At 41.9% G+C, this 22,755-nt stretch overlaps 2 protein-coding genes across 2 annotated transcripts; one reads left to right on the top strand and one right to left on the bottom strand.

Moving 5' to 3' along the window:
- Positions 1-6,401: 6,401 nt before the first annotated feature.
- On the bottom strand, positions 6,402-9,637 carry LOC145454323 (uncharacterized). The gene is made up of 2 exons (XM_080332313.1): positions 9,479-9,637; positions 6,402-7,299 (listed from the first exon to the last, which is right to left on the bottom strand). Exons 1-2 carry the CDS (start codon positions 9,528-9,530, stop codon positions 6,509-6,511), a joined length of 843 nt encoding a protein of 280 aa, XP_080188439.1. The 5' UTR covers positions 9,531-9,637; the 3' UTR covers positions 6,402-6,508.
- A 3,562-nt stretch (positions 9,638-13,199) lies between these two features.
- On the top strand, positions 13,200-16,478 carry LOC145454074 (uncharacterized). Its single transcript, XM_080332067.1, has 2 exons — positions 13,200-13,539; positions 15,187-16,478. The coding sequence occupies exons 1-2, from the start codon at positions 13,206-13,208 to the stop codon at positions 16,011-16,013; spliced, it is 1,161 nt and encodes a 386-aa protein (XP_080188193.1). The 5' UTR covers positions 13,200-13,205; the 3' UTR covers positions 16,014-16,478.
- The last annotated feature ends 6,277 nt before the right edge of the window (positions 16,479-22,755 follow it).

The following is a 22,755-nucleotide window of genomic DNA, read 5'->3' as shown; positions in this document are numbered from 1 at the left end:
CTATCGCCCCCTTCGCTATTTTCGCCCCCAGTCGCCCCCTTTGTCCATTTTCGCCCCCCTGTCGCCCCCTTCGACATTTTCGCCCCCCCTAGACCGCCAAATCGATATCGCCCACGTTGGGAACCACTGGTCTAGAATTTTATATGTAGCCCAAATTGTATGGGGAAGTGAGTGGCGCAGTTGGTAAAACACTGTAGCCACGACACCAATGGTCGCTGGTTCGAATCACGGTTCTGACCAACGTCTACGTGTCGGAGGTTTCTCTGGGCTCCTCATCGCCGACCTCACTACTACGGTAGTGCATTGAAAAGCCCAGACTGAAAGTGAGCCGTGCTATAAGTCGGCAGCAGAGACCACGATGGGGACGCATGGGAGTGAGAGACAATGAAGATGACAGCGAGAGAGAATGATAAAGACGTCCCCAACAAGACAAAGAAGAAAAAGCAAAGACCAAAGACCAATGAACTTTATGAAATTCTTGTCGTGGGGCACAAGGCCTAGAAAGGCGATAAGCCCCACTGTGTTGTGCCTATCAATACAATACAATACAAGCCCAAATTGTGGTATTGCGCAGTATTTGTATGGTTAGGTGAATCTCTTATCAATATCACAAGCCTCGACGCCGTTTAGATCGCGGCCCAAATCTGAATTTCAATGACATTTCGCGGTTCTTGCCTCCCACACCGAAGAGAATACATTTCCAATTTTACACAACGTACTTATAATCAACATTATTAACAACACACAGTGCTAGGACCGGAAAAATGACCTTCTTTTTAGTCAACACCACAGCAGTTTCTTAGGTAAAATGTGGGTAAATCGGGAGTGGAGTCGGAGTGGTGATATATCTTTTTGGTCAACAACACAGCAGTATAGGTAAAAAGTGGGTAATACGGGAGTCGGGTCGGAGTGATGACCACAACAACAGTTCTAGGACAGATGTTAGAGTCAGCAGTTTTCTGGTCTAGTAAACTTATTTTGTCGCTTGCGTCTTATATTCTCTGCATTACTTTTCATTCAGTGTGCTTGCCTCTTCTTTACTTCGCCTAGGCTAAGGTTGGTGTCTGATATTAAAGGCTACTTCAAGTTGTTTCGACACATTCCTATCTTTTGAATGTATCGCAGTTTTGTGATGTTTTGAAACGATGAAAATATTAATAAACCTGATTGATTGATAAAAAAAACAGAAAAAAACAGACTTTTATATGGTTTGTAAAAATTGTCCTCCCTCCCGGATTCCAAAAATATGGTAGCCCTACGATGTAGCAGCCCCAATGCTGCCGTTAACCTTGTTATTATGGTATCTGTGGTCTTGAACTCTGAACGTGGTTTCTTGTAATCGTGATATCATGGTGTCCTGTATGGTGTCGACACGGGCAAATCTCACGCCTCAGTGAAATTGTAGCACGTCACAATTACCATTTGGCATTGGCTGCTGCTGGCTGCTGAACGACGCTTACGCTTAATCGGTCATCTAGTGCGGCATCAAGACGATCAACCAGCCGCCGCCATCATCAACCACATTCCGACGGAGCCATGGCGCAGAGGTGGCTGGAATAGAACCACATGGCGCTCAACAATAGAGACCGAGCTAGCGCAACGCGGGCTATCGCTCGAAGACGCCCACGACCGCCCACGATGGAGGCGCTTAATAAGGGCCGAAAACTCATTATCTTGATGTTCGTTTGTTTCCTGTTATCTTTTGCCCTTTTATTTAATTGAAAGACGATATATATATATTGGGACGCAACAATGGTGTCTGGATCTTTTTCTCTTGAGCTACTCGCTCGTCTCGCCAGACAGCATTGTTACGTCCCGAGCTACTCCCTCGTTTCGCAAGACAGCATTGTTGCGTCCCAATGCCAATCTCCATAACAATGAAAAATTCGAGGCTGATTATAGGAGTTCCAGGGCCACGAGCGGAATAAAATTTATATTTTCGTAATCAGTGCAGAGTCAGCTTTCGATTGATACCCGTTTACCAAATTTAATGCTCGGCAAGTCGGTCAAAAATGACCGTCAAATTGCCTGTAGCCAAATGGAAATTGTGACGTGATACAATTTCACTGAGCCGTGAGATTTGCTTGTATCGACACCATAGGACACTATGATATTTTGGAAATCTAAAAAGAGGACACTTTTTCAGAAATTTGAGACTTGCAAAACCGGAGAAGAATTTTCAAAAACCGGTGAATTTTTCCCACTTTGTGATCGGTTGACTAAAAAAAAGGTCATCTTTTCCGCCCAGAGCTCAAAATACCGTTTTTCTTCCCACATTGCTAGGTGGATGACTAAAAAAAAGGTCCCGGAGCTAAAATAACCGTTTTTCACTCCGAAATACCCGCCGGTGCGTCAGTTCTGTGCTAATTTACGGCATATCACTCGCAATTTGTTCTAAATCTGACCTAAATTTTCAAAAAAGAGGACAAAATCTCAAAAAAGAGGACAAAAGGGCGTCCTCCGAGGACACTTTCAAAAAAGTCAAAAAAGAGGACAAATCCTCTTAAAAGAGGACGTATTCTATGGTATAACCCTACATATAGGACACTATGGTGCAGTGGTTCTTAACCTTGCCTCCAGCGCCCCCCAAGGGGCGCTGGCGATTTTGAAGGGGGCGGAAACGCTCAGGGGGCGATATGGGGGGCGCTGGGCTCAGGGGCGGTATGGGGGGGCGCTGGAGAAAAATGGCTTCGCTTTAGATGATGTGGTGGTAGGACATATCCTTAATGAGTATTCAGAGCAAATTAACACCGAAAATTTCGTTATATATAGTCTAAGAGACATATAGGGTTAATTGTTCATGGGCGCCGAGTGTTCCTGTCTTGGCAATCTGAACCCTAGAAGACGAATTCCATCTGGCAGGGAAAAATTATATGCCAGTGAAGAAATACCAATTTGAAATCGTGTGCGTCTTTTAGTCTAGTACGATTGGGCGACAGGGATATGTAAAACTAGATATTCCTGTTGGGCGATATCCCTGTTGGGCGATGCTATATTTTTTGATATAGCAGACAGGAGGTCACGAAATAACATTATGCAACGAAGTCATACCAACGGGTTCGCCCGCCCGAATATGTTTAAATATTAGTTACGGGCCCTACAGTTTCCAAGACACCTCGCAATGTTCGCTCTAAGTTTTAATGAGTCTTCGCACACTCAACAACTCACTGCGCTGACCCTTGGACAACAGTGCGTAACGACTAAAAAAAGGTCATAACTTCGGATTTGTTGTGCGCAACGTAGATTTTCCGTGCGCAGAGACCGTGTCAGCACTGCGCACGTGCGCAGCTTAGAGGGAACATTGTACCTCACTCAGCTCTACCGGTAAATCTTGTAACGTGAGCAGAGAGGACAAGAAATTGATAGCAATGTATATGCAATTCCCGATCTTATTGACTGATTGTATCATGAATTATCGAAAGTTTTCGCGGTTCGCGCTGGTTCGCTAAACAGTACAGCTGATTCCGTGGCAAAAGCGAACAACGTGATGGGGGGCGGTCGGTTTATCACCTAATAGGAGCCCAAGACCCAAGTTTTTTCGGGGGCCTGATGAAGTGCCGTTTCGTTCCTGCCAACGGATATACGCCCAAGATGTATAATTATTATTGATGGGTCCTACCTTTTCAATCACACATCACTCAGCTCTACCGGTAAATCTGTTTACGATAGAGGAGAGAGATAGAGGATAAAAAGTGATCTCAATATAGATGCAATTCCCGATCATATTGACCAATTTGGTCATTAATTAGTGAAATTTTTCGCGCTTCGCGCGTCTAGGCGAGAATAGCTGCCGCAGTAAATGGACACCCAATGTAGATGACTAGTATCAGCAAATAGCGGATCGCGGAAGGGGGTCTGGGGGCGAAGCCCCCCGGAAGATTGGTTTATCACCCGATGGGGGGCCCAAGACCAACGGTTTTTTTGGGGGGGGGATGACGAAGTGCTGTTACGGCCCTGGTAACGAATTATTTGTACCTACGGGCACGCCCGAATATTAATTATTAATTACGTGCCCTTCATTTTCCCATACAACAGCTCACTCAGCGCTACTGGTAAATCTGATCACGTGGGCTGAGAGGATAAAAAGTTTATGTAATTACCACCTATTCATTCATGCATTATAGAAAATTTTGGTACCTAGGGCGACCAGGCCACACAAACTTTGTTGACCATCGAAATCACGCTACTCGGTTCTTGGGGGCGAAGCCCTTAGAAGTTTGGTTTATCGCGCTATGGGTGCGCAAGGCAATCGTTTTTAGGGGGTTGACGAAGTGCTGTTACGGCCCTCCCTCTTACTCATCGTCTTTATTACATTCCTTACAATATGAGGTTGGGGGGCGCTGGAGCACGATAATTTTTGAAAGGGGGCGCTGGAGGAAAAAAGGTTAAGAACCACTGCTATGGTGATATTCTCCTCTTTCTGGCCTGGACGTCGTGTTGGACGGGCGTGTAACCGGCTTGAGGCCATATTATGTTGTGGTGTAGATACGTTACAGTTTGCGTGTGGAGCTCCGTAATAAAGCATTACCAATCCGAAGACCGGGCCGTTACAGCAGTAGAATTTGGAACAAATATAGATAATATCAGATAATTCGTGCAGTGTAGCCTAATCCGGGTTTCGGCCATACTCCTGATAAGTGGGCTATTGATCAAGATCAAATTCAAATCAAACCAGCGTTGGATTTACCTTCGAATATTGGAACAGATCAATAACAACTTTTATATAATAATTTATGTGTCATAGTATAAGAAATATTCAATCGCCGAACAATCCAATGGTGTTACAATTGTGAAGCGTAGGCTACTACTTCTTGTCTCGCTACCTTTAATTGGCGATAACAACACGGATAAAGAGACCCAAGATGAAGGGGGCCACAGAATGCCAATGGCTGCCATACCGTCCTGCTTAGATAGCCGCATAAGCTACGCAACGCAAGCTATACGACCTTTTGATGTATTAATATTATCCATGACTTGACTTGATAGTGTGTTGCGTTCGTGGTTGTACTAAGCCATGGGTTCCAAGTCACAAGTCCCTCCATGATTTTAACGTTTGACCCCACTCAACTTGATTCATTCACTCGGGTCATGCTCCCTCTAAGCTGCGCGCGTGCGCAATTGCGCAGTGTTGACACGGTCTTTGCGCACAGAAAATCTAAGCTGCGCACAAAAAAGCCAAAGTGATGACCCTTTTTTAATCCTTACGCACTCTTGTCCAAGGGACCGCGCAGTGAGTTGGTGAGTTCGCGCAGACTCGTGAAGAATTCGATGGAACATTAATCATATTTTATCATGAGCAGGTATACTCTGACATAATGATAGCTGATCTTCCACCGCATGATACCTTTTGAGAGTGATGTGATAGTGAAGTTTAATGAGTAGTTCCAGAGTTTTAAGTTCTCAAATTAAAAAAAAAAATTGGAAGGTAAATATTGTCGAATATTTGAAAATCCAAAATGCCGACGTGGGCCGCACAAATCGTTCTCGCGGGCTGCGTGTTTGAGACTCCTGCCTTATACCAAGTAATAATTGTAGTATAGCCCGGTGGTTGACAGCCTGTGGGTTCCAATCCCAAGTGCATGGGGTCGCCATAACTCTCCATATTCAATTTAAAACCGAAAAAGACTGGTATTTCTGTTATACAACAACGACAGTGGCGCTATCGCCTGTTCAGGCTTTGTGCGCCACGACAATGCATTTGGCAAAGTTCAGTGTCTTTATGTTTTTGGCCTCGATAACGACTTTACATGCACGCGCACTCCCAAATTTTCATTCACTCTCGATTTTCATGCGTCCGCTTTCGGTTATCTGCTGCTGGCTTTGAAACTCGGCTCATTCTTATTCCTCTGGACTTTTCAAGACGCCGTGTGCACAGCGTGATCGGAGAGAAGCCATTGTAAACTCCCGACATGTAAAAAAACGTGCCTATGTGTTTTGTAGTAGGGTTGTCTATCTTGTCTCACAAATATACCACTGTGTTGCAATTGCAATTATCAACAACCGAATAGTTGAGACAAGAAAGCGTAACACTTGGTCTTTGTAACGTGAAAGCTTTGTAGTAGGGTTGTTGTTTGTTTGTAGTATTCATGGCGTTTGTTGGCTACTATGGTTATTGGTTATTCACACCAGGTTAATCTTCTTTATTTTTATTCCGTAGATGCCGACTTGAAGCACTGTCCATTTCTAGACTTATATAAGACACCACTTATACGGGTGAGTCGGCGAGGCGGAGCCTATAGATAAACCTCCAATTTGTAGTAAGGGTAGAACAATCATCCACGATGCTAATATACACTAACACTTATTATTCAAGCCATAGGAAGATGTCGAAACTATCAAGTACGACTATAGCTTTGCTCTTCATCCCTTAAATATCAAAACCACATGGTATAAACTCGACATGAATCCATACGTGATCATTGTTCGCAAACTCGCATCATTAGTAAATATCCAAATCAGAGAATACAAGAAATATACATATTTGTTTTTAGATATATATTTTGGTTTCTTAAGCATGAGGAACAGCGGGGGGAGGTGGAGGACAGACTCCCTCGTGCCAATAAAAAACGCCGTCGATACAGTAAGCATGAAAATAGGAATCGAACGCTAGGCAATATAGGTGTACTGTTTCACCTGGCTGAACAACATCGTTTAAAAATCGGTGATGGTCTTGACCAAGAACTTTCGGTGGCAAATACATGTGAACAGCATCAAGTCGGCAAGCTCTTGAAACAGGGTTTCCAGAAGGAGGCATCGCATGATCATGGCCATGACCTTGTTCCTGCGGCGATTGAGATGATTTTCCCGGTGCGTGATGTTTCAGTGGAGGGATAGTCTGTGGCTTTTTGGGTGCAATGATATGGGGGTACGGTGTTGGCTTGACAGCCAAGGGGTCTGGATGATCGGGCGGTGGGACGGATTCACGTGGGGGATTTGGCATAGGAGAGTGTTGCGGCCGCCGACGACGTGGTTCTCTTGGTAAGGAAGGCAGTGGTGGACGAGGCTTTTGAGGGGGTTGTGGTCGCGGTTTATGTGTATGATAAGGTATGGTAGGTTTCGGCTTTTCAGTTTGGGGAGCATGCGTGTGTGGTTCGTGTGTATGAGGGGGTACGGTAGGTTTCGGCTTTTCTTCCACGCAGCTAGTTTTAGCCAGCCACGATAAATTCTTTGTGCAGATCATTTTGTACTTTTCATCTTTGTTATCTGGGCAAGGAAACTCTGCTTCCTGGCCTACTGCGTAGTATGGATCTCCGTCTGCGTGTTGCGGCTTTTTGCAGGAATGGGTCGGGTGACTGAAGACTGTAAAGATTCATAATATTGGTAATGATGTCGCGGCATTAATTAAACTAAAAAATTGCGCTACTGTGATTGATGTTGAGTTTGTTTGCATATTGTATACAATATATACATACACCGTACAGTTTGAGAAAATTTCGTGGTATTGCCGCCTGTTATGATCAAACCTTGAATTCCGAAATCTCTCTACACATTTGAGATTGTATCGATTGCAATTATATGTAATCTGAGCGGATCGATATCAAAATGACTGGTTCAACAATTACATCATTGGAATATTATCACAGTATTGTGAGAACACATGAAGCAGACTCTTTTGTCATCGCCGCATGCAGATATCGTTTTATGTTGGAGAATTTGTTTCTCAAGCGACAAATTTATTTTTGTAAACCTACAAAACATTATAGCCTACTATAATGGATCGTGTAACGCAAGGCCGAATATTGGCAAAAATCATCACTTATTCCATTTACTGTATTAGTATCAATGTAAATACAAAAAGTCTATTATCCTTAGCGAAGTTTGTCAAACAATATAGTATTGGTCACTGGCTCCCAACTATATTGGTGAGCTCTGATAATGACAAAATGGCATATACTAATTTATTGTCGAACGATCAATGGTGAACGACAAGTTTCAGAATCATGAACATGTCACATGCAACTCATGAACCTTGATTCAAAGGCAAAATGACATGATTAATCTAGAATTTTTGTGACGTTTCGCTTCGTTTGAACATCTTGCTTAGAGAACATTCACAGAACCTTATTTCACTGCCATTAGGATTGGGCGAACTATGTTTTTTTATCGTTGGGAACACTGTAAAACCCGCAAAACCCGTAACATCTGCTACGAGACCCGCAAGTCATTGAGAAAACTCGTAAAAGGCAAACATGTGCCGCTATTGTGCCTGCACAATTTTGCAAGTTACCATGGCTTATAATGAAAGCATACACAAAACCCGAAAACGGACTGCAACACCCCGATGTCAATACACTAAGATATCGGTGAACATGAGAATCTGTGGCGGCACACACTTTGGGAATCACTCATCTAAATGAAGAGTCTGCGCACAAATCAATGTAAGAGAAACATATCTTAACTGGTTATACCTTGCTGGTGTATTGGCCTCAGGGTTTTGCGGTCAGTTTTTCGGGTTTTGCGGAAGGTATGATCGAAATTGATTTTAATCCTTGGCAACTTGAAAAAAGTGTGTTAGGGACATTATACCGGCACATCTAGGACTTTCAAAATAGTTTCACCGATGTTTTGCAAGGACTATAGCTGATTTTGCGGATTTTACAGGTTTTGCGTGTTTTGCAGCTTTTGTGACTTTTGCTGGTTTTACAGTGTCCTTATCATTGGGCAGATATTCTTGGATTGGTGGCATCTGGTATCGATATCTTTTTATTGTCTCACATTTATGTACACCTATTCATCGTCACGTTTTACTGATCTGGGTCTAATATACTTACGGATCCGCGGCCACGGCCTTTATAGGCCATATCGTCACCTCCAGTCAAATTTTTATGTTTGACGAAGCAATAAATGTCTGTCTCTCTGTCTGTAATTACCCACTCTTTGAAAGAGAAGATATCACTGTCAGCAGCTATAGATACTGACCCGCCATACCGGAGCAGATTGACTCCGGATCGCTCAAAATATCGGCGATAGTATGATGAGATAGCAAAGTTTTATGACGAAAGTTGGCAGATATTGCAAATTACGGCGTGGATAAACCACATAGGATCTCATGTGTTCATTTTACTACCATGTACTGTACATTGTAGGCTTACACTTGTACACTGTACAGTTTGTTGCAACCACATGCATTTTGGTATATGCCAGGACAGTAGAATTGAAATCAGTTCCAATCGTCAGAGTTAAGGAACACTTTGTTACGTCAGGTGATAATTTAGGTGTAGACTGGAACGCAATTACGAAGGAAAACATTTTTCCGCGTACGCGCTAACGCGTGTTCTATTATAGTCAGGCTAGCGGCGTATAATTTTCTTCCAATGATTTATATTTACATAAAATCCCGTTGAGATACAAGTGGGATATAAAGAAATAATGCGGCGTAAAGGTGCGTCCCCTAAACAAATAAATATGCTTGTCAATATAAATATGCTAAATCTAGCATCTCTTCCTAATATCAACGTAAACAACAAATTCATCTTACCTAATGGAACAAATACTAGGACTCCAAAGAGATAATAGTTCAGCACTGCCATTACTTTCGAATCCGTATACGAGCCTCGAAAATATTAGAATAAAGTCGCATTTTGCTGTATTATATGTCACAGATATGAAGACGACTCGCCCCCAGGGATTCGAATATATCTCTTATCAATATGTTGAGGTGCATGGTACTGACTGTTTTTAGCGTCAAATTCGCGCAGCATATAATTTTCAGCCAGCGATTTTGAAGAATGTCATAGAAGAAGGCGTACCATTATGTTCGAGGATATTCTAAGCAATTGTAACTTTCGTTCGGCTACTTCCTGTAACGATTTGGTTGCAGACGCGAAATTCTCTACATTGTTAAGTCACGAATGGAATAGTTGTTGTTGATGAGAACGATGATTTTCTTCGTTATATCCATTTTTTCTCCCACTCATGAAAGCATCTTTGTCCCTGACCTCTGAGAAATCCGTTCAATGAAATTCGTCTCAACTATAATCTAGATTGATTACTGAAAATCTGGTACTAAGCATTTTGGGTCATTTTGTACTGACAATTTCGAAGCATGATGATGAAATACTTTTGTTGTAATTTTCATTCAGCAGGCCCTAGAGTACAAGAGGATATGACTATAGATAACTAACCTACGGATAGATGCGCATCACGTGATTCACGGTCGAGTGATGCTACAGTCGCAGAGTTGCTGTCGCTTCAAAGCATGAAACGGCAACGTAATTGCTAATCCCATAGATGACGACCCGAGCACTCAAATTTATTAACGTTGATATTAGTCGAAAGCTACAGTTGGGCTGATTCTGATAATATACATTAGATTTTCATCAAGGCAATGGAACCACCCCGAAATAGCCTTCAAAGTCTGAAAATCGGCATTGTTCTAAACAATCACAACGACGCAGCACAATGACCACAACAATGGTCCTTGCGTGGTGGCGATTGTTCAGAACAATGCCGATTTTCAGACTTTGAAGGCTATTTCGAGGGGTTCCTTTGCCCTGATAAGATTTTGATGCATATCAGAATAAGCGCGACTGTAGCATTCAAATGTGATCAACTTTATTAAATTTGAGCGCTCGGGTCGTATCTATGGGGTTAGCAATTACGTTGCCGTTTCATGCTATGAAGCGACAACAAATCTGCGAATGTAGCATCACTCGACCGTGAATCACGTGATGCGCATCTATCCGTAGGTTAGTTATCTATAATATGACAGACTAAGATGATACAGTCAATTGAAAATACGTTGTAATTCAATAAATGCTTCAAATCGGGCATATAGTTTCACGCATGACCGAGCACTGATCGCGCGAATTCAAAATGACAGTAACTACGCATAACGTCAAACTTCCGTAAATAAGCATACTTACTATGATAACTAGGGCAAGTTTGTGTTGCGCTAAAATCGCGAGAAAGTTGCATTTAATTTTAATAAAATTTGCAGTAAAAAGTTACATTTATAATTTTCGTTGAATTATTAGGGTATGAGGTATTCGAAAGGTTCCGTTGTATAACCTAGTTCCAGAAGAGCTGTCAAATTTGTTACTTCGTCATTTAACGGTCCGAGGAAACCACCAGAAATTACATTTTTCCGGGCACACAGCAAGAAAATTACGCAATGCGAGAATCATTTTTCGCCAAAAAGTCAAACAGCATTGCGATACCCTTCCCCCTAAAACAAGTCGGCTAACACATCCCAAACCCCCTAGTTCTGCAAACTTGACCCAAGGCATTTTTGAAAAACTTACTTTTGTCAACTTTAACAAAATCAATAGCCTGAAAAAGGTGACCCAGTGAAAATGTAACTTTCGGCAGTCTCGCCTGGGCTTTCGTGAGATGGGAAACTATTTCAACTTTAAACGACGGAATTAATAATGCGATCTATTTACATATTGTTCGGACACGGTCGTGCTTGGCAGCGGTATTTGAACTTCTTGCTTGTAAGCCATTGTGTCACAGATGACAGTTAGAGGCAGCTAGCGCATCTTATAGATATTTGTTATGCAAATGAAAGAGAATAGAACAATACTAGAAAGAGTTTATAGCATGTTTTTAAACCATTCCTTTGCATTTTTACGCAATATTTGATAAAAGTAGCAGTAAAAATTGGAATGAAAAAGAGAGAAAAGTTGCAAAAAGTTACACTATAAAATCCCCCCAAACAGCTCAAAACATCATAATAATACATAGATTCTGAGTATCTAGAAAGCTGTCGGAAGCTGCAAAAAAAGTTGCAAAAGTTGCAAAAACTTGCCCTAAATAACCAGTCGTCGGATTTATCTGGTTCACTACAGTTCTATAAAACCATCTCATGAAAATTTATGCTATCAGCGAACCAGTTGTAGCAATACTGGTTACTCTCAATGACCTTTTGTAACAGTGACAGAGCGCTGCACGATGCGATATCGTAGGTAGAGGGTTCAAATCTACACAAATACCTACCTTATGATGGGACCTTTAGGGTTGTAATGACTCGAGTCATGACTCGACTCGAGTCAGACTCGAGTCACGATTTTCGGATGACTCGACTCGACTCGAGTCATTTTCTCAAAATACGGAAATGACTCGACTCGACTCGAGTCAATCTGTGTATTGACTCGACTTGGACTCGAGTCATTGCGCATGACTCGAAGCAAGTCATTGACTCGAGATTCAGACGGCGAAGACCGACATTTCATTGTAATTTCGAAGCCAGCACACTATTGGGATTTCGTTTGTTGGTACTGGTGCTTGAAAATGCGACCAGAAACTGCTAAAAGTAAGGAAAATTGATATGTTATAAATGCGAACCATTCAATATCACCAAACAGAGTTAAAAAAAGTAGGTTTAGGAAGACATTAACTGGAAACCGAGCAGTCAACACAATGACTTGGACTCGGACTCGAGTCATAATACCATGACTCGGACTCGATCCTCTGTTCGCTGACTTGGACTCGGACTTGACTCGGTGGGAATTGAAAATGACTCGACTTGACTCGAGTCAAAAATATAAAAGTGAGATTGACTTGTGACTCGGAACCTTGTGACTTGGTTACAACCCTGGGACCTTATCTATATGCTATTATTGACACCGAATATTTATTTCTGGTAGTCAGTTGCGTGTTTGAGGGTTTCGCGTGGAATACACTATATTTATTGCACTTTTTGCAACTAAACTATTGAATATACCTCAAAAAATATAGCTAATTCAGAATCGCTGGTCTCAAAATATGCCAAACCTTTTAAACTTTCGTGGAACTCAAAATTGTGTTGATCATGGTATAATAATAATAATGATAATCATAAAATTATAACGCGTCGACGACTTCCTATTTTTCTCGCTCATACTTCTCCACCTCTCTTAGTTTCGTGCGTGTACTCGCTCGACTTTTTGCTTTTGTATTGCTGCGGGATCGGTCGTGAGGAAACCATATATTTTTTAGATATGTATCGAGCTGAGCTGAGTAGACACATGAACCTGCTTCCAATTGTTATCATGACGATAGTTTTAGTCACACCAACTATGCCCCACTCCCTTTCCTAGATCAGGCATATGGGAGTATCAGACTGCTTCGCAGCAAAATCGCCAATACGTATCATTATCTCTTTAATACCGCTTTTGAATTATTGTCATCGGCATTCTTCAAGAGTTCATTGCGCGGTTGCGGTATTGCAACTAATTGAACAAAATTATATCTACAGCAACATAATCAAATAGGCATTTCAATGGATGAGACGGATGCGACGCAGTTTGAATAAGAGACACACGCAGCCGATGATGATCTTCACAAATGCGTCTATCACCGGGAAGCACGAGCAGAACGTGAAGCGAAAATTGACCGTAATTACGGTTAGAATTGGGTTATCAGGAATAAAAGAAACTCAAGAAAGGTTAAACGCACCGCGTAACCGTGCAACTGCCCCCGGGCAGAGTGGGACGGAATTTAACTATATAAATCATAATTGGTGTATATGCTCAGTCTTTACTCAGACTGTCGGGGAAATATCAAGCAATATGACGAGGATGCTTTTGGTTCTGCTTGCAGCGGCCCTGACTATTGGTGGTGAGTAAAGTAAACAAGATAAGTAATCTACATCGTCACGAAAGGTGCATTTATACGATCAAGTGATTCTCACCGTTATTTTAAAGATCTGCTGTCCCTGGTGTCCAGGAGGGGGGGGTGACAATTCAAACTACGTATGACTTGATTCTTAGCATTCTTGATGTTGTACATTGTACAATTGTACAAGGGCTTCGCTGTTTTAGCAATTCGAAGCATCTTACGTCAGCAGTCAATAACTTTGGACTTAAAAGAGGCATATTTATTGTAGTAGGCTGCTATGTTTTGCAAATGTATTGCTGTAGGTTGGGTAGAACAAACAATACCCAAAGCCCATACGTCACATAGTTTCACCCTTCACGGAGCAGATGACATCGAAAAGCGTGTCAAGTTGCAGTCATCTCCGAGAACTCGAGAAGACGTGGTTTTTATTTGACGTCATAATCCAGATCATTGATAACCAAACTGAGTTGAAAATTAAATCAATGCTATCGATTACACTGTGATATTTATTATCGGCTGGAACGAGCTTTTCGGCGAAGTGATATTTCATGCCGAAAACAGAAATCTATAATTACGAAACCCTCACGGGAAAGACTCAAGCCTACTAATTGAGTGGATCACTTTGCTACATTTTGCGGTATTTGCTATTAAATTAGACCGTGTCAGAACAAAATTTTTTACACGGCGTGTCAAAACATTTCAGCAGTGAAGTGACGTCACCAATACATATTTTGAATCGACAGGGAAAATTACGTCACAATGTAATGTGCAATGCCGTGAGGGTAACGCACATACTGGCACCCTGAATGCCATGCTGGTACCCTCCGGTCATGTTAAATTTTGCAGCAAGTATGGAATTCGCAAATATTAATAAATTCGTATTTCTGTTTCCTCACATTGCAGAATAATCCTATTAGTTTAGCTGTCTATAAGCGGAAGTATTGCAATATGTAATTTTCAACCCCGTAATATTTCACTATCCTAGCACGTTTAAAGCTCATGTTTCCATTATAGTCTCGAAAGATACGGTGCTGCTAAGAGCTTTGTTGATCCTGGTACCGGTAGTTACGGCGTGTCGCGGATTATTTTTAGCATATTTGGCTTAAGGGGAATTCATTTACGTATTTTGTACAAACGAGAGGTTCAATGTAGAATAATTATATAAGCTCCTTACGACCGGGGGAAGATTGTGTCGTCACGAATTACGTTTTCGTGTCATAAATGCTGCAATTATTCGTCAAAACAAATAACACATATAGTCAGAACAACGCCAACAAAACCCCAGAGGGTGTAACGAACCGAATTCCGAACAAATTTAAAAAATGAATAAAACACAATACCCCGTACGGACAGGTATATTCAACTCTCCTATTAGTGCTATGACGGGCAATTTGTCATTTTTACGTATATGCATAATATGATACTCGATATCGCATGTCTGGCGGGCATATTGATTTTGCTAGCATGAATAGCTCGTTAAATTCATAAATATCGGATGTGTGTACTTTTGATATCCCTTCTCTTAACGGACATAGCGTCTCCATCTATTCCTGATATATTTCCATACATTGCTTTGAATGCGACACGTAACCGTAGTAGGCCTACACATGCAGTTGCAGATTCTCATCATAATTTCTTGCTTTTCAGCTTCAGCACACTCATGCCCTCCGCCACCAAACCATACCGGCGGCAACACAGAATATAGTCATGGAACCATTGTCGCAGTAGCTTGTCCCAGCGGCCCTGGCTACAACATAAAATGCACTGAAGAGGGTTCGTGGTTATCGGAAGGATCGTGTTCTGATGGTGCTGTTGTCAACACCCAACCCCAAGCTCCGTCCCAATCAATGCCAATGCCACAACAAAACTCTATGCTGAATCATTACCACCCGGTTGGTTCTCCAATGCAACACAATGCCGATACGGTGCCTCATTATCACCCAGAGTCGGTTCAACAACCATCACCTCCAATGGCGATGCAACCACTACCTCCAATCGCCATGAAACCACTACCACCAATACCAGCAACAACTACAACCACCCCACCCCCAACTACAACGATTGTTCCGCAATACTGTCATCCCGTACAGGGCCTTGAATTACTCCCTGCGTCACATTATCCCCCTGGATTCGTTATAATTGGAGTGCCCTGTCCTTACGTTCCAGGCATGTTCAATATGTACTGCGACGAGGCTGGATCGGGACAATGGTTGATTGAAAGGGACGCTTGCGGTGGTGTCTTGACACAACCTCCTCAACAGCAACCAGGCCCGTATTATGGTCAGCCCGTCGCCGGCCAGTTCCAACAGCCACCACAATACCAACAGCAGCCTGTCCAATACCAACAGCAGCCTGTCCAATACCAACAGCAGCCTGTCCAATACCAACAGCAGCCTGTCCTATACCAGCAGCAGCCTGTCCAATATCAAACCCAACGGCATACCCATCCCCATCCGCCTGCCCAGCTAGGATGAATACCGGAATGTATACCGAAAATTGCCTCACAATCTTTTACTCTTTAGCCGCCAGTATATTACAAATTTTGCATTTGTGCTGTATATGCGAACCGCCACATTTTTAATGCAGTTGAAATACCAGCGTGCAAGCTCTTACGTCACCTCTCCATCAGGAAATAAAATCGAATGACTCGTTATATGTGAGATTAAGGTTTGTGATTTTCATTTCAGTTTTGGTGCTATCGCAGCAACATGATGGTCAAAGTGCGCTAAAATTGTGAGTTATTTCAAACGGTACATTGCAAATATTGACTGCCACTGATATGGTATTTTAGGGACGATCGACATTTTATGATATATGTGCTATGCGGAAAGGTGTTTCCAAATTTATTCGTGCTTCATCTGGCGATGTCGTAACAATTTTCGCCGCTGCATTGGCAATGCACTCCATCTTATTTTAGAAATAAATCAGCACTCAGATTACATTTTTTCAGTACGTCAATTCAATTCAATATACTATTAACAATTTCATAATTTCAATACACCCACAAGACTGCGATATAATGAAAAGATAGGGAGGAATGTGTCGAAACAACTTGTAGTAGTCTCTGAAAACAGACGCCCAACTGGTATAGGTGATGTAAACAATAGGCATGTACGTACACTCGTACAGTGTATACTGAATGAAAAGTAAAAGCAGATGATATCAAAGGACAGGCGACAAATAAGGTTATATGTGTCGAAAGGCGAGATCGATTTGTCAGGTCGGTGAACTTAGGGCTGACTATAGTAATGATTCAGTAGAAATTGTTTGTATTTCGACTTGATGTGGACATTAGTGCGGAGCGGATCGACAAATTCACTGGTCCGACTCCGATCCAGTTTGTAAATTCTCTGGTCCGGCTCCGGCCGTATCAGGAAAAAGTACTGATCCGGCTCCGGCCAAAAGTGTCCGGCCGGAAATCCTACCCTCCACGGTACGTTGGTTCCGTGAATTCATAAATATGGCTCGTTTATTTTTGCACTGGCTTGGTGGTTACTTGCGTGTGGTTGGTTGGTAGTTATCTAGTTACAAAAGTCGTGCTTATCCATAAAGATTCTGGCCGTGTGAAAAAAGTACTGATCCGGCTTCAATCCGGCTCCGGCAGTATCAGAAAAAGTACTGGTCCCGCTCCGGCCAAAATTGAAAAAATCCGGCCGGATATCCAATCCGGCTCCGGTCCATGCTCCGCACTAGTGGACATGCTGGACGACTGTCGGATATCCGGCGAGATCCTGTTTCACACTGCAGGGCCGGCATATTTGATAGGTCGATGATCTTTTACGTCGATCATTATGGTAATTGGACGACATGAACGCGCGTGTCTTGTAGCCCTATACCTTGATACCGAGGTGAATAAGTCATTGGAATTGCTAATATATGAAAAATGAATATAACAATGATAAGCTGGAACCACATTGAAAGAGCCCCGTGAAAACTATGGTGATATACATCGCATATAAATACAGCACTCCGCACTGAAATCCGGGACCATAAAGAGAAAATATATTGCCAAGCAGGTAAAATGCAGTAAAATATATTTCCCAGACTTTGAGAGATATCTTTTTCCCAATAGTGTGAATTTCACGTAATCAAGACCAAATAAGCTTGGGGATGTTGTCTTCACAACCCATTATGACTTTTTTCGATATCCTGCTGTAGAATGTCAAGCTAACAACTGCTTGGGAGACATTTTGTCAGAGATCCCACATAATTCTCCAGACATATGTATTAAGAGAACTCAAGTATCTCGCGATTCGATGTTCAAGGAGTCTCAGGTCATCATTATAGGTTGATAGCGATGCTGGTCTCATGTTTCGGTATTGCTAATAAAACCGAACAAACTCCGTTTCGATTGATTCTAACTTATAACTAATTTCAAACTCGCAGTTCCACAGGCATTAGCATCAGTCAGCGGCCCAGACAGACGCTGCTGATTGCAAATGGAAATGGTCTACACCAGGGATGGTGTGAACGTGAGGTTCACGTTCGCGGTCTGTGTGTGAACCTCGGGAATTTAGAGGTTCACGCCCACAAACGAACCTTGGCAGCTTCTGCACTGCGAACCTTTTTCATGTATTACAATTTTCCCGTCATTATAACATCTTTGTTTGAAATTATTTGCATTTCAAATTCGGGCCACTCTATGCATGGCAATGGCAGCATAAAACATCAACACTAAACGTGCCTGCACCTTGACAATCTCAAAAATTTTACTTGGTTTGTTACAAAACTTTGCTCGGAATATCCAGTTTTCCGTTTGTGAATGTCTTAGGGCTCTACTGTGAGCTTGACCCGCAATCACACAACATCAAGACTCAAGAGCTATGCTACATGTAGGCGGTAAGCGAATGATGCTTATTCAACCATTCAATTAACTTCATATAAAGAATGCATCGTTATCTACTACTGTAAATATCTAGCAGGCGTATGGGGTCCATCTTGATTTGGTGATTACTGTGTCATAAAAACCAAATCCGTTTTATTGTGCTCAATATCGATGTAGCAATATGCAGTCCCCGAATTCATTGTCCGGCCTGGCCTAGACCGTTATAAGGCGTAAGCTGATATTCCCTTGCAAGTCCTCGTCGAAATTGTTGGCAAGCGACGGAAGATTTTATAGGATTATTATATCATTTGATTGATCCTGGAGTTGATATATTCGGCGACGGTTAAAAAGTCAGTAATACTTCAGCATTTTGCATATTGTGGCCCGAGTTGTCGCTAGGTATCGTGTACATTAGGGCTCTTCAAAAATGACTTTTTTTCTCAAATCGTACTGGCTACTTGATAAATTTGTTAGGTTACCTAGTTTAGGCCTACACACAAAATTTGGTTCAACTCCAGCCAGTAACCGCTTTGCTACAGGATAAGAAAGTTTCTATTTCTTTTATAAAAATAAATAATAGAAAATTTGAAAATTTTCTGTTCACCCCATGAAAGTGTTAGGCTGTCTATAGAAACTATCCTCACCAAATTTGGTTCAATTCCAACCAGTGGAAGCGGAGTTATTGCCGTCGAAAAATTTGGATTTGAATAAAATAGTATTTACGGTGACCGATTCTTTGTTTATTTATTATAGTTATGCTCACCGTAAATACTATTTTATTCAAATCCAAATTTTTCGACGGCAATAACTCCGCTTCCACTGGTTGGAATTGAACCAAATTTGGTGAGGATCGTTTCTATAGACAGCCTAACACTTTCATGGGGTGAACAGAAAATTTTCAAATTTTTTATTATTTATTTTTATATAAGAAATATTAACTTTCTTCTGTAGCAAAGCGGTTACTGGCTGGAATTGAACCAAATTTTGTGTGTAGGCTTAAATTAGGTAACCTGACAATTTTATTAAGTAGCCAGTACGATTTGAGAAAAAAAGTCATTTTTGAAGAGCCCTAGTGTACATGTACAATGTGTACATTAATATATCAATTTGCAATGAAATGTAGGGTTGGAATTAGCAATATGACGTCATAAGACGTCATGAGTTTCGCGTTCGCGTTCTCACAGAACCTTTCAGAGGTTCACACCATCCCTAGCTAATTAATGACCTACTTCAGATATGATTTTTAATTGTTCGAAAACCAAGGGAAACAAATTGTAACATACCAACTTTATAGAGCGTATAATTATATCTATGGGATCTTCGACTATCAGAAAAAAACTCTTTTTGCAGTAGGCCTAGTGCAATAAAGCGCATTTCAGGTCAAGTGAAGACAATTGTATGGTAAGACAATAACCAATAATCAGGAGATTATATGTTCATCCAATCAAGACACACACAATGTAGGCCTACATGTACAATGCGCCTTCCATGACATGCCACCCCATTTCTTGTTGCTTGCTTTCTTCTATACGCTCTTCTTTACTTTTCATTTAGTGCAGTGGTTCCCAACGTGGGCGATATCGCCCCCAGGAGGCGATTTGGCGGTCTAGGGGGGCGAAAATGACCAAGGAGGCGATAGGAGGGCGAAAATGGACAAAGGGGGCGAAAATAGCGGAGGGGGCGATGGCGCGTTAAAACGGATTAATTGGAGCCAATTCGGAGAAATGACCTTTTTTTTAGTCAACCAACGAAAATTTAGCTGCAAAAGTGTAAAAGTTCGACATCGAGCCGTTTTTTAAGTCAACCAACCGGTGATTACAGTTTGTATGCTCGTTATTCGGTTCACAAAATTTGGGGGGCGATGATCGGTGTGGAGCTTGAAAAGGAGGCGATGAGCCGAAAAAGGTTGGGAATCACTGATTCAGTGTGCAATGTGCATGCCTCCTCTTTACATCGCCTAGCCCAGTGGTCGTGAACCTATGACTCGCGAGCGATTTATGGCTCTTTTGGGTATAAGATAGGGTTACCATATTTCAGCAACCCAAATTCCGGACACTCTTCAGCGCCCACTAGTGGATTTAAAATAGAGTTGTGACGTCACACTAACAAAACTTTGCTCATAGACCAGAGGTGGTCACGATCCGGTTCAGGAGTATGTGGCCTTTTGTTGTGTAACCAGGACCGAAAGCACATGTTTTCAGCCCCCTCCCGCCCCAATAAGCAATTATTTTGAGCCCATGCACACTAGGGAAATCTATGCAACTTGCCGGTGCGCACCACGGAACTTTATAAAACAAACACATCCAGTGGTTTCCAACATTTCATGGTCGCGACTCCATCCTAAATTTGAAAATGTTCCGTGGCCCCGATCAAAATTTTACGAGCTGATTACTAAAAGAAGGCAGCACCTTTGCCCAGACTTACTCACGGGCTATATTGGAAGCTGATTACGTTCAACATATTCGCAAGCCCCGGAATAAAGGCAAACGACCACCACCCCCGTTTGGAACCACGATCTTTGAATAAAGCATTTAAATCGCCTTAACGATCTCTAGGAATATACCGTTCTCCTATAATTGCGATTAAAATTAGACTTATTCCAGTAAATGAAGGTTGTTTTTATTTATATTTTTATTGCAGTTTTTGCGAGGGTGGTAGTCTCCATATCAACATCAATAAATGTGATAGTAAATCGCGCGCAGCGCGATGATAAATATCATGCATCAGCATAAATATTCCCCCCCAAAATATTGTTTTTATGCTGATATAAGAAAGAGTTATGAGCCTACGTCAAGTCTTCAAAATTCCGAACATTTGGCATATTTTCGAAATTCCTCCCGGACGATTGTTTGAACATTGAAATTCCGGACATGTCCAGGAAATTCCGGACGTATGGCAACCCTAGTATAAGATATGGCTCTTTGACAAATTTTTAACTGCGTACCTAATTTATCAATATTGCAGTGACTTGTTTGAAAATTTTCATTTTGGTCCAAATAATTATTCTCGTTGCAGCATGAACAGATTTTTGAGATTTCAAGACAGTGGGGGAACCTGGGTTAGGGGTTCGCACCCCCCATTTAAAAATCCTTAAATTCAAGTTGCTGCCGGGCCGGCAACTAAGACCACTGGCAAATTCGATCTACCCGTCATCACGTGCCTCTAAATTGGATTGCACGCTACCTTAATTGATACCTTGACATGGCCACGCTTGTAGGACCATGCACTTTTCAAGTCTTCCTGATCTACGCCGGTAAATAAACTTCCTTGGAAGTGACATTAACAATTACAAATTCAAATTCAAATTCAAATTAAAAACAACTCAATAGCTATCCAAGTTCTTGATTGGTAACGTCAGTAGCTTTCTAGGACGGCCGTAACATGTAGGTGTGTAGCGTTATGTTACGCCGAATACTTTAGACGTTGATCAATATTTAGATTTTCGGAATCAGCGCGACAATTTCATTTGAATAATATCATTGATGATAAATTCTAAGGTATTTACGATGAGTTGCGCTATCACAGGTGCGACTGTGCGTTAACTCTCCTTTCGCGCTTTATTTTCGAACAATAACTATAAATAAAGTGATTAAAATCTAATCATTCATAAACATCGATAAAAAATACCAATAATCATTGAAGGTTTCACAATTCTCCCTCGCTCATCCCTGACGATATGTGAGGCACTGCCTCACTTTCCTCCCCTAACCCCACGTCACTGACATATCACACCCTGCAGTTGCTGTACTGATGTAGTTTGGCTCGACCTACGCATGTCGCATGTGGGCGGAAAAATATGGCGCACAGTACGAATCTCGTATTAGGGCTACTAATACGTCGCGAATTTTCAATTGTGACGTAACAGTTGATTGGCCTATGGCTCTTTGGGAGGTACAATTGGAAATATTGAGTCAATATGGCTCTTCGGTCGAAAAAGTTTCCCGACCTCTGGCCTAGGCCAAGGTGGGTGTCTGGTTGCATAGTTGCCTATGGTCGCCTCGACACCTTCCTATCTTTTCATTGTATCGCATTTGTGGCGTATTGAACCGATAAAAATTGCTAATAAACCAATGATAATGATGATAAGATACCATGCGATGTAATGTACATATAGGAAGATGCCGAACGACGCGCAGTTGCGGTCTTTTGATATGACATCCACCTCGGCCTAGTGCCCAATGTCTAGCTCTTCCCATTCCTTGCGAGTGCTTTCGTTCATCGGGTCTTATTTCAACACCAAATCTCGAGAATGATACAAAATGGTTCATAAGATTTATTGATATGAGGGATATTAGTAATTATTATTATCAACCAACTCGTCATATGACATACCTCAAACATCCTATTGTTCATTGGGGCGAGTTCATCACGGCGCATATAAATGCCCTACG

This window comes from Botryllus schlosseri, chromosome 13 (assembly GCF_051294905.1).
Source record: "Botryllus schlosseri isolate E-star chromosome 13, Bs_hap1, whole genome shotgun sequence".
NCBI lineage: Eukaryota > Metazoa > Chordata > Ascidiacea > Stolidobranchia > Styelidae > Botryllus > Botryllus schlosseri.
This window is presented reverse-complemented; position numbering and strand designations above follow the sequence as displayed.

Bases quoted from the DNA above. Each gene is read 5' to 3' on its own strand.
- LOC145454323 (XM_080332313.1), bottom strand. From the start codon at position 9,530: ATGGCAGTGCTGAACTATTATCTCTTTGGAGTCCTAGTATTTGTTCCA. The intron at 7,300-9,478 runs GTAAGATGAATT...GAATCTTTACAG, and splicing joins CCTAGTATTTGTTCCATTAG to TCTTCAGTCACCCGACCCAT.
- LOC145454074 (XM_080332067.1), top strand. From the start codon at position 13,206: ATGAGACGGATGCGACGCAGTTTGAATAAGAGACACACGCAGCCGATG. The intron at 13,540-15,186 runs GTGAGTAAAGTA...CTTGCTTTTCAG, and splicing joins AGCGGCCCTGACTATTGGTG to CTTCAGCACACTCATGCCCT.